General features: G+C 34.7%; 1 protein-coding gene across 1 annotated transcript in view; it reads right to left on the bottom strand.

Annotated features, from left to right (window-relative positions):
* Window positions 1-3,047: 3,047 nt before the first annotated feature.
* TMEM26 (transmembrane protein 26) overlaps window positions 3,048-10,698 on the bottom strand; it is a 26,386-nt gene continuing 18,735 nt past the window's right edge. The window contains exons 3-4 of the mRNA XM_008592067.1: window positions 7,598-7,711; window positions 3,048-3,272 (exon numbers count right to left, since the gene is read on the bottom strand). Of these exons, the coding sequence (XP_008590289.1) occupies window positions 3,048-3,272; window positions 7,598-7,711 (339 nt within the window). The remainder of the gene's footprint in view (window positions 3,273-7,597; window positions 7,712-10,698) is intronic.

Here is a 10,698-nt window from a genome sequence, read left to right as displayed (position 1 = left end):
CACATATTCCTGAAACATTCAGATTAATTTGTAATTGGCAGAAGGATTTAGGGGGGGTTATTTATTTATTTATATTTGTGAACAATAGGTATTTTTATTTTTTAAAGGAATTTATTCTTTAATTGAAATGTATTGATTGTACATATTTATGGGGTACAGAGTTACATTTCAATACATGTATACAATGTGTGATGATCAAATCAGGGTAATTAGTATATTCATCATTACAAATGTTTATCATTTCTTTGTGATAAAAACATTTGATCTCCTCTCTTCTACCCATTTGAGAACACACAATAAATTATTGTTACTTATAGATATAGTCTAGCATTACTATATACTACTAGCATGTATTATTCCTATCTAGCTGTAATTTTGTGTCCATTATCAACTTTTCCCTATCTCCCCACCCCTTCCCTTCCCAGTCTATTAACCATAATTCTACTCTGTCCTTCTAAAAGTTCAACTTATTTATTTTTTTAGTTCCCACCTATGCGTGAGAACATGTGACATTTATCTTTCTACACCTAACTTACTTTCCTCAACATAATGTTTTTCAGGAACACAATGAGGTATTATCCCACTCTAGTTAGAATAGTTATTATCAAAAAGACAAAAATAACGAATGTTGGCGAGGATGCAGAGAAAAGGGAACTCTCATACACTGTTGGTGGGAATGTAAATTAGTACAGCCATTATGGAAAACAGCATGGAGTTTCCTCAAAAAACTAAAAATAGAACTACCATATGATCCAGCAATCCCACTGCTGGGTATTTATCCAAAGAGAAGGAAATTAGCATACTGAAGAGATATCTGTACCCCCATGTTTATTGCAGCACTATTCAAATAGCCAAGATATGGAATCAACCTAGGTGTTGAACAGCAGAGGAATGGATAAAGAAAATGTGTTATATATACATAGTGGAATACACTCAGCCATGAAAAAGAATGCAATCCTGTCATTCGTAACAACATGGATGAGTAAGGAACTTAATTCAACAGCAGAAAACCAAATAATCCAATTAAAAAGTGGGCCAATGAATAGACATTTCTCAAAAGAAGACAAACAAATGGCCAAGAGGTATATGAAAAAATATTTGATATCACTAATCATCAGGGAAATACAAAATGGGGGTATTTAAGGTGTCTTGAAACATCAAGAGCTTCCTAAATTTCTGCTGAGTTGAAGTAGTTTTGATTGGGATAGGACTGTGTGTCCTTTTGCTCATCTCTTGCTCACCATTTGCCTCCCAGCCCAGCACCTGGCATATATTAGATAACCAATTAGTAGGTGGTGAATGAAAAAATGTCTTATGGCTTTCAAGGTTTTGTTTTTTGGGTTTTTTTTTCTGGGCAATTAAAATTTTATTTATTAACTTAATAATCAACATTTATTAACAAACAGATCTATAAATGTCTCTTTGTGTCACTTCTGGTTGGGACTAATGAACAGTCCATTAAGATAACTGAGTTTGGCATTTGTTACATTTTTATGACTGGTCCCATAAAACATATCCCTCCCCAATACCTCTTTTACTATCCTATGTTCTCTCCCATCTCCCTAAACATTGAGTATTTATGTGTTTATTTGTATATAGGTGTATTTAGTTATCTTTATATTGTCATGCCCTTGTCACGATAGATATTTGCAGTTTTTATGTGCTCGGTCATGATTTCTTCATGCTTTTCTTATAAGTGCATTGTATTATAGTTGTTCTAAAGTATTTGAAAATATATCACACAATGTAAAACATGGACCCTATGTAAGTTTTTAAAACTACAAAACTAAAGGGCCGGCCCGGTGGCGCACTCGGTTGAGTGCGGCACTTGGGAGCACGGCGGCGCTCCCGTCGAGGGTTCGGATCCCATATAGAGACCAGTCCGCTCACTGGCTGAGCGCGGTGCGGGCACGACACCGAGGGTTGCGATCCCGTTGCCGGTCGTGGTACGGGTGCGACACCAAGGGTTGCGATCCCATTACCGGTCACGAAAAAAAAAAAAGATAAAAAGGAAAAAAAAAAAACTACAAAACTAAAATTAACACTTTGGAGATAATGGATCAACTTAGTTTGGATTCTTTTCAAAAAATACGTCAACTTAATAAACTATAAGAAAAATTAGTATAAATGAAACAGGAAATAATCTCATTAAAGTAACTCATAGTTATAAATATAATTTGTGCTATAATTGGGATATTAAATTTACTCAGTAAGTTAGTATATTTTGCTCAGCTTTATGTTTTGTTGTTTGAGAAACACAGTAAACTGTAGCATTAAAAGCCAGCCTCATTTCAATTTATTTTTATAGCAGAGTGCAAAATAACCCAAGCTTAAAATACATTCAGGCACTGAGACTTAAATCCCTAATGGTAAGAAAGAGTTCCATAAACAGATGTGATCATGGATTCTGAGTTTATTTGCTTGTGGCAAAAATAAAAGTAGCAACTCAATAAGTTTTAATTTATAGGCATCTATACCAGAAAGCCTTTGGGCACTTGGAGCAAAACTGACTAAAAATAAAATTTAGTAAAATAAAACCTCATCTGCCCCATTCTCCATTCACACTGTGGAATGTAAATTACTCAACTGGATAGAAGAGAGACTTCTCCACATCCCCTCCAGGTGATCTCTTCGAATTGTAGCTGTGCTGTGCTCCAGAAGAGAATTTTAAATTGGCTATGCTCCTGACATTTAGGAATGTGAAAGAGGAACTAGGGATAGTCAATCCACTGTAGAAGGTTTTCAGATGATCACAGCCCCACTATGACCTGTGGTCGTGCAAACATGCAGAGCTTTTCTGTTCTTACCCACAGGGAATATTATGTGTCCCTTGCTCTAGCAGAAACCTCCTTTATGTTATTTTTTTAAAAATATAAAGACAGTGCTGGTTCCTAACATGTATCTAAATAGCAGCAAATTCTATGATTCTAACATTGTACATATGATATATTAAAAATTCTTATTCATGTGGAATATAAATAACAGAACAAAGAGACAGGTACGGGATCCTGATCTTGAAAAGAAGGTCTTCTCATTGCAGGGCTTGCTCACCTTACATTCTGTTCTTCCAGGGTCTCACTTGTGAATTCCAGTATGTCAGCAGCTGTCCCCACAAAAATAAGGAGAAGTTGAGAGAGTTGGTCTCGAGTGATCCCGCCTCCAATGGGTAGAAGCCATCTTCCAATTATTAGCATTAACAGGAATGTCTGATGGAGTCCCAAAGTCCAGACTTTCTCACATACTGTAGATAAGTTATTTACAAAACCTTGGGCCTGTTTAACAGAAATGTCATACAGACAGAAGGATTATGAGCTACCAGAGAGATACCTCCTTCACCATGGCTTTTAATAAAGAGTTTGCTTTTGTGAATGGTCACTTTCAGGAGTTATTCTTCACTTATTAGAGAAAGCAAAACTCCTTTTAGCTAAACACTCTGGGAAAAAAACCCCAAAAGTTATGTGGTCCTTAAAATGGGGCTACCTTATAACTAGCAAGTAATTTAAACCTTACACTTGCTAGTGGGATTGTACCATATGATATTTAAAGAGCTAATTCTACAATGTTTTAAGGATCATTTCTCACTTTATCATACTCTGTAATAAAGTATAAAACATAGCAAAATTTTATAAATTCCACATTAAAATAAAAAGAAATCCTATATTTTTCTTTTTTAGATTTTAAATTTGAATTTATTAATCTGGGAATACTTTTAGCCTGGTGGAAATATTCCCTTTTGTTTGCTGATGTTTTAAAGCTATATTCTATCTAACAGGAAAAATGTAAAAATGTTTATCCATTATATAAATGTGAAGAAAGAGAATAAATATAAAGCTATTTTTTATTCTAAATATTTAACATATAATCCAATAATCCATAAACTAGCAAACAAATTTTATTCTGCCCTTATTCTTGGAGTCTGAGAAAAATTTACATCCCACTCATGTATTCTTGATGACATCTCTTGCCCAATTACATTCCAAGTATGTTTCAAAGTATATAATTGACCCTATAGTTTATAATATTTTAAGGACTACAAAAACTTAGGTCTCAAGTGGATTGGATAATAGTTCCAACTTATTTATGTAAATGACTTAACTATGTTTGTAAAAAATCTGTTTTCTCCTTTTGATCACTTGCCAACATCAAATGCACAAGGAAAGGGAGGAGAAAAGACAGGGCAGGATATTAACCAGATGGAAGCCATGAATTAAGATCAATAATCTGTCATTTGCACACTTCTTTATATTTCTTCAATAAAACATCACATAACATCTTAATTCATACAGGAAGCACATTAGCAAGATAAATATTAATATTTTAATTCTCAGATGAAAAACTGAGAGATAGAGAGACTAAATGATTTGTCCAAAGTGATATAGATATGATTGGAACTTGAATTAGAACCCAAGCTTCACTCTACTAAACCTCGCAGAACCAATAGCCCATCTTATTCATGTTGTTGAAAACATGTTTCGGTGATAAAGGCCTTGTTCCTGGTCTTTCCTATCTTTTACACCATTTTTAAATAGGCCGTGGTCAGTTTGCCAAACATGAGACATGGAGAAAAATAAAGAGATTCTATTTTGGCCGGAAACCTTCTCTATTTTATTAATAAACAACTAAAAAATATATAGGGTGGAATAAAACAAGAAAAGGAAATAAAATGATATGGACTGGGGAGGAAGAAATAAAAGTGTCTTTGTTCACAGATGGCATAACTGTCTATGTAGAAAACACCAAAGAATCATCAAAAAAACTTCTGAAACTATTAAGCATTTATAGCAAGGTTGCAAGATATAAAGTTGATTTACAAAAGTCAATCTCTTTCCTATATACTGGCAAACAAGCGGAATTTGAGATTAAAAACAAAATGCCATTTACATTAGCATCCCCAAAAATAAAATACTTCAGTATAAATCCAACGAAACATGTACAAGAACTATGTGAGGAAAACTACAAATCTCTGATGAACAAAATCAAAGAAGAATAAATGGAGAGATATTTCATGTTCATGAATAGGAAGCCTTAATATTGTCAAGATGTCAGTTCCTCCCAATTTGCTCTATAGATTCGAGCAGTCTCAAAAAAATCTCAGCAAATTATTTTGTGGATATTGATGTACAGATTCTAAAGTTTATGTAGACAGGCAAAAGATCCAGAATAGTCAACACAATATTGAGGCAAACAAAGTTAGGGGACTGACACTACCTAACTTCAAGACTTACTGCAAAGCTACAGTAATTAAGACCGTGTAGTATTGGTGAAAGAACAAAGAGATCAATAAAACAGAATAGAAAGCCAAGAAACAGAACCATATAAACCCTCAACTGATCTTTGACAAAGGAGCAAAGGCAATAGATATGATATTGTTTTGAGAAATGATAATTGTTTTCATTTGGAACAACTGGACATCCACATGCAAAAAATGAATTTAGACACAGATCTTATACCCTTCACAAAAACGAACTCAAAATATAGACCTAAATTTAAAATGCAAAACTACAAAACTCCTAGAAGATAACATAGGGAAACACCTACCTATAAGACCTTGTGTATGGTGATGACTTTTTTAGATGCAACACCAAAGGCAAAATCCATGAAAGAAGAATTAAGAAGCTGGATTTCATTAAAATTCATACCTTCTGCTCTGTGAAAGACAATGTCAAAAGAAAAAAACAGACAAACCACAGACTGGGAGAAAATATTTGCAGAAGACACATCTGGTAAGACTGCTTTCCAAAATATATAAGGAATGGGGCCGGCCCGGTGGATAATATTTTAAGGACTACAAAAACTTAGGTCTCAAGTGGATTGGATAATAGTTCCAACTTATTTATGTAAATGACTTAACTATGTTTGTAAAAAATCTGTTTTCTCCTTTTGATCACTTGCCAACATCAAATGCACAAGGAAAGGGAGGAGAAAAGACAGGGCAGGATATTAACCAGATGGAAGCCATGAATTAAGATCAATAATCTGTCATTTGCACACTTCTTTATATTTCTTCAATAAAACATCACATAACATCTTAATTCATACAGGAAGCACATTAGCAAGATAAATATTAATATTTTAATTCTCAGATGAAAAACTGAGAGATAGAGAGACTAAATGATTTGTCCAAAGTGATATAGATATGGTCCCCGGTCCGGTACGGGGGCAACACTGAGGGTTGCGATCCATTGCCGGACACGGAAAAAAGACAAAAAGACAAAAAATATATATATATATATAAGGAACGCTTAAAATTCAACAATAACAAAGCAAACATCTTGATTAAAAAATTTGGCCAGAGACCTTAACAAACACCTCACCAAAGAAGATATACAGACAGCAAATAAGCATATAAAAAATGCCCTATACCATATGACATCAGGGGAATTCAAATTAAAACAACAATTAGATACCATTATACACCTAACAGACAGCCAAAATCCAGAACACTGACAACACATATGCTGGTAAGGATGTGCAGCAACAAGAACACTCATTCATTACTGGTGGGAATGCAAAAGGGTACAGCTACGCTGGAAGGCAGTTTGGCAGTTTCTTACAAAGCTAAACATAATCTTACCATATGACCCAGCAATCACGTTCCTTGGTATTTACTCAAAAGAGCTGAAAATTTATGTCCGCACAAAAACCTGTACACAGATATTTATAACAGCTTTATTCATAATTGCCAAAACTTGGAAGCAACCGAGATATCCCTCAGTCCATGAATGGATATATAAACTGTGATATGTCCAGACAAAAGAATATTATTCCTCACTAAAACGAAATGAGCTATCAAGCCATGAAAAGACAAGGAAGAATCCTAAATGGGTATTACTGAGGGAAAGAAGCCAATCTAAAAAGGCTACATGCTGTATGATTATAGCTGTAAGACATTCTAGAAAAGACAAAACTATGGAGACAGTAAAAGGATCAGTGATTACCAGGAGTTGGAGGGAGGGGGAGGAATGAATGGGTGAGCACGGGATTTTTAGGGCAGTGAAAATACTCTATATGACACTATAGTGATGAATACATGTCATTATACATTTGTCCAAACTCATAGAATGTAAAAACCAATGCAAACCCTAATGTAAACTATGGACTTTGGGTGATAATGACATTGTGTCCAAGTCAGTTCATCAGTTTTAACAAATGTGCCACTGTGGTGCAGGCTGCTGGTGATGGGGGAGGCTGTGCATGTGTGAGGGTCAAGGGGAGATGGGAAATCTCTGTACCTTCCACTCGATTTTGCTGTGAACCTGAAGCTACTCTAAAAAAATTGTCTTAAAATTACATATATCGGATTCCAATCTTAACTATATCACTCCTTCAGAAATTTATGTCTCTTTCTGTGCATATATTGACTGATTTAAGTGTTCTTTAATGTTGCCTGTTAAATATATCTATATTTATATACTTATGCATATTAAATAAGTTTAATAATATAAACAATATGATTATTTTGTGAATTCTTGAGCCAAACAACTAAACAATTGGCAAGTTTCTTGAAGAAAGAGTGAGCTAAGAGGTATATAGCATGTTATCTTCACCAAGTCCACCATTAGCTAGATCATTTAATGTTGGTGGGAAAAGCTCTCACCGTCTCAATGAGATCATTTGCTCCACTGGTTTGTTCATTGGACGTCAGTGTTTGATTGAAGTTGTCTTTTCTGCTGGTATTCTTTGACATCCCTTCAGATTGGACACTGCAATGCTAAGAATTGGGGGGTGAGAAAGGCAAGATGCCAAAAAATACCACAATTAGGTGAAGTTTAAAATAGCTTCAATCTCTCCAAGAGATTATGAGCAGATATGTAGTGTTATACAATATGCCTAAACATTTCCAAAAATCCAAATACAGGCTTGAGGTAGAAAACCACTTTTCAGTTAATATGAGAAGAGTGTCAACTATCCATGTCTTATTATTTCCTAGGTCTATGAGGATGTAGGTGCTCCGAATCGCTGTGGAGAGGTATAGAATTCACAGATTGATAATTGGCAACAATAAAACAGCAACAATAAAACATGTACATGAGGATGTAGGTGCTCCGAATCGCTGTGGAGAGGTATAGAATTCACAGATTGATAATTGGCGTTCCTTTCTTAAACTCTGGAACAATTGTAAAATGACTCAACAACCAACAGCAACAATAAAACATGTATGATCCTGGTCAAGGCATTTATTTTATGATTTTTTTACTTACCCAGAAGCCTCTTTAACTAAAATACCATTTTGCTTAAATAATCCAATTGCTTTCAATCCTGCTTTTCAAGCACTATAACAACCAAAACATAAGCTTGTTCACCCACCAATGTATACATTTTACTGTGAGTTTAGAAGTCAATTTAGGTATTATAAAAATTTAACGATATACCTAAAAGAAATGACCTGTTTTTCTTCTTGTTCATTCATTTTGTTTGTGAATTTCTGCAAGTGTACTGCAGATGATTTTTTATCCAGCCAGTGCTGGGAATGTGAAACAGAATAAGAGAAGGAAAAAGTATCTGAGAAGAAAGGGGTGGCATTTGAAAAATGTAGCTGTGCTCAATGCATAATTTACAGGCTGTGTTTTTTTTAAAAAAAATGGTTGAAGGGTTTTTTAACTCTTTTCCATCAAGAAAAACTCAGGTGATTTTGATGCAAACTCCTCTAAAACAGAAACACAACTGAGAAAGATGGTGTGGTTTAAGGGACTAGGCATCCATTAGGGTCCAAGCCCCAGCACTGCTATTGATTTGCTGTATGGCCTTAGGACAATTACTTAATCTTTCTGAGCCTCAGAGTGTTCTTCTATAACACAGAAATGTAGGCACCATGCCTACTTATGGAGTTGCTGGGTCCACAAATGAGAAAATGTATATGAAAATATTTTGAAATATAGAGAACTATACGAAGAGAAGTGATTATCATCTATCATCACAACTAAAATTTCCGAAGTGAGCAACTAATAGAATTGCTGTACTACCCTTTATTCTGTTCTTATTTCTTTAAATACAATTCCAATACTTTTTTGTGTCTGTCACTTTCTTCCACTGCCATGTCTGCTCACCCTGCCCAATTCAATCTCTGGGCATTTATTTTAATTCTCAGTGTCAAAACGAGTCAAATCCATTATTACTAAAGGTTCAATTTCTTTTGTAGTATGAAAATTAGAGAGGTACTGCCTGAGGCTCAAAATTTTTTTTTATTAAAAAGAGAGCTTTTGGTTGCATGCTATCTGTTGTAATGGGATTTGACCTGTATATCAATTAACAATTAGAGAGGTACTGCCTGAGGCTCAAAATTTTTTTTTATTAAAAAGAGAGCTTTTGGTTGTATGCTATCTGTTGTAATGGGATTTGACCTGTATATCAATTAAGTGTGCAACACATTTATATTATAAAAGCATTTGGGGAAATGAATTGTTATTGTGGATGATAGCCATGTCACAAAATTGGATGTGAAGGAAAAATTGATTCAAACAAGCAGAGTTTATTTCCATACCTCTGAAACTAATAAGTAGAAAGGAGATTGAAACAGTCACCTAACTCCTTCAGTTTTAAAAAGCCATAATAACTTGAACCAACTAATCTACAGTTACAAAAATACTTTTGCTACAGACAGAGATAGCCTATGACTTTAATGTTTTTAGCAGGAGATTTAAGAAGGAAAAATGCTTTTTTCTTGCCTACATTTTGGTATGCACTTGTGGAATTCTTCAAAATAGTCCATAGAGCTAAATTCTCCTCAGTGTGCATAAAATTTGGAGCAAGCATTTTCCAGATAAAATTATATATTGGAAGCTTAACCTTACTATAAGATGACCAACTGTAGCAAAGAAATCTGTATAGAGCCAAATTGTCACAGATCTTACCTAAAGCATTTTACCAGTGAAGGTTCCCAAATAATACTATATCATAACTACTAGTGTATCTGTAACATAGTCCTGTAACCTGAACCGTGAAGTCCAAGCTTGAGTCTGATGGTCTTTAATAACTGGCCTCCCCAGAAGTATTAACTACAGTAAATAACTGAACCCAGCCCAGGGCCTGCTAACTACAGTTGTCCGTTAAGGAAGTAGCTCAATTCAAAATCTCTTTATATAAATTAGGGGCTCTTATTGGAATCCACTGTTTATTTTCTAGGTCAATATGGTCTAATACATATAAACCCACCTTTCCCCATAGTGGGTCCCATTACTCCTCTCTTTTAACCTCCCCTTTCAGGGCTCTAAATTAGAATTCCTATTTCACTAAGACAGCCCATGGGACCCCCCAGAGTGAATCTCCTGTAATCTGCATAGACTGAATTTTAAAACAGACTATTTTAAGTAGCCCCTATGCATTTGATTAACTTTATATAGCAGAGTACAGATGAGGGTTGTTTTTGTTTTTGTAATTCCTAAAAATGTCATTTTGCAGGATGCCAGATTATTGAGGCATGCCCATTCCTAGCACAACACAGAAACTCACTGAAGCTGCAAGGGTTAAAACCAAATTTCCACAACCCTGTGTAAACTCTGGCATATCGTGGGGTAGGGGGAGGGGAGTCTTAGGAACAAGATCTCTAACACAAAATGATAATTAATTATATAACCTTAAATGAATGTAATGTTTTTATTGTTTTTTTGACATATCGTGGATTCCCCCCCCCCTTTTTTTTTTTTTTTTTTTTTTTCCTTCTTTTTTTTTTTTTTTTTTTTTTTTTTATTTCCCAAAAAA

This window comes from Galeopterus variegatus, unplaced genomic scaffold (assembly GCF_000696425.1).
Source record: "Galeopterus variegatus unplaced genomic scaffold, G_variegatus-3.0.2 Scaffold7552, whole genome shotgun sequence".
Lineage (NCBI taxonomy): Eukaryota > Metazoa > Chordata > Mammalia > Dermoptera > Cynocephalidae > Galeopterus > Galeopterus variegatus.
The sequence above is the reverse complement of the archived record's forward strand: the minus strand, read 5'-3'. Positions and strand labels throughout refer to the sequence as shown.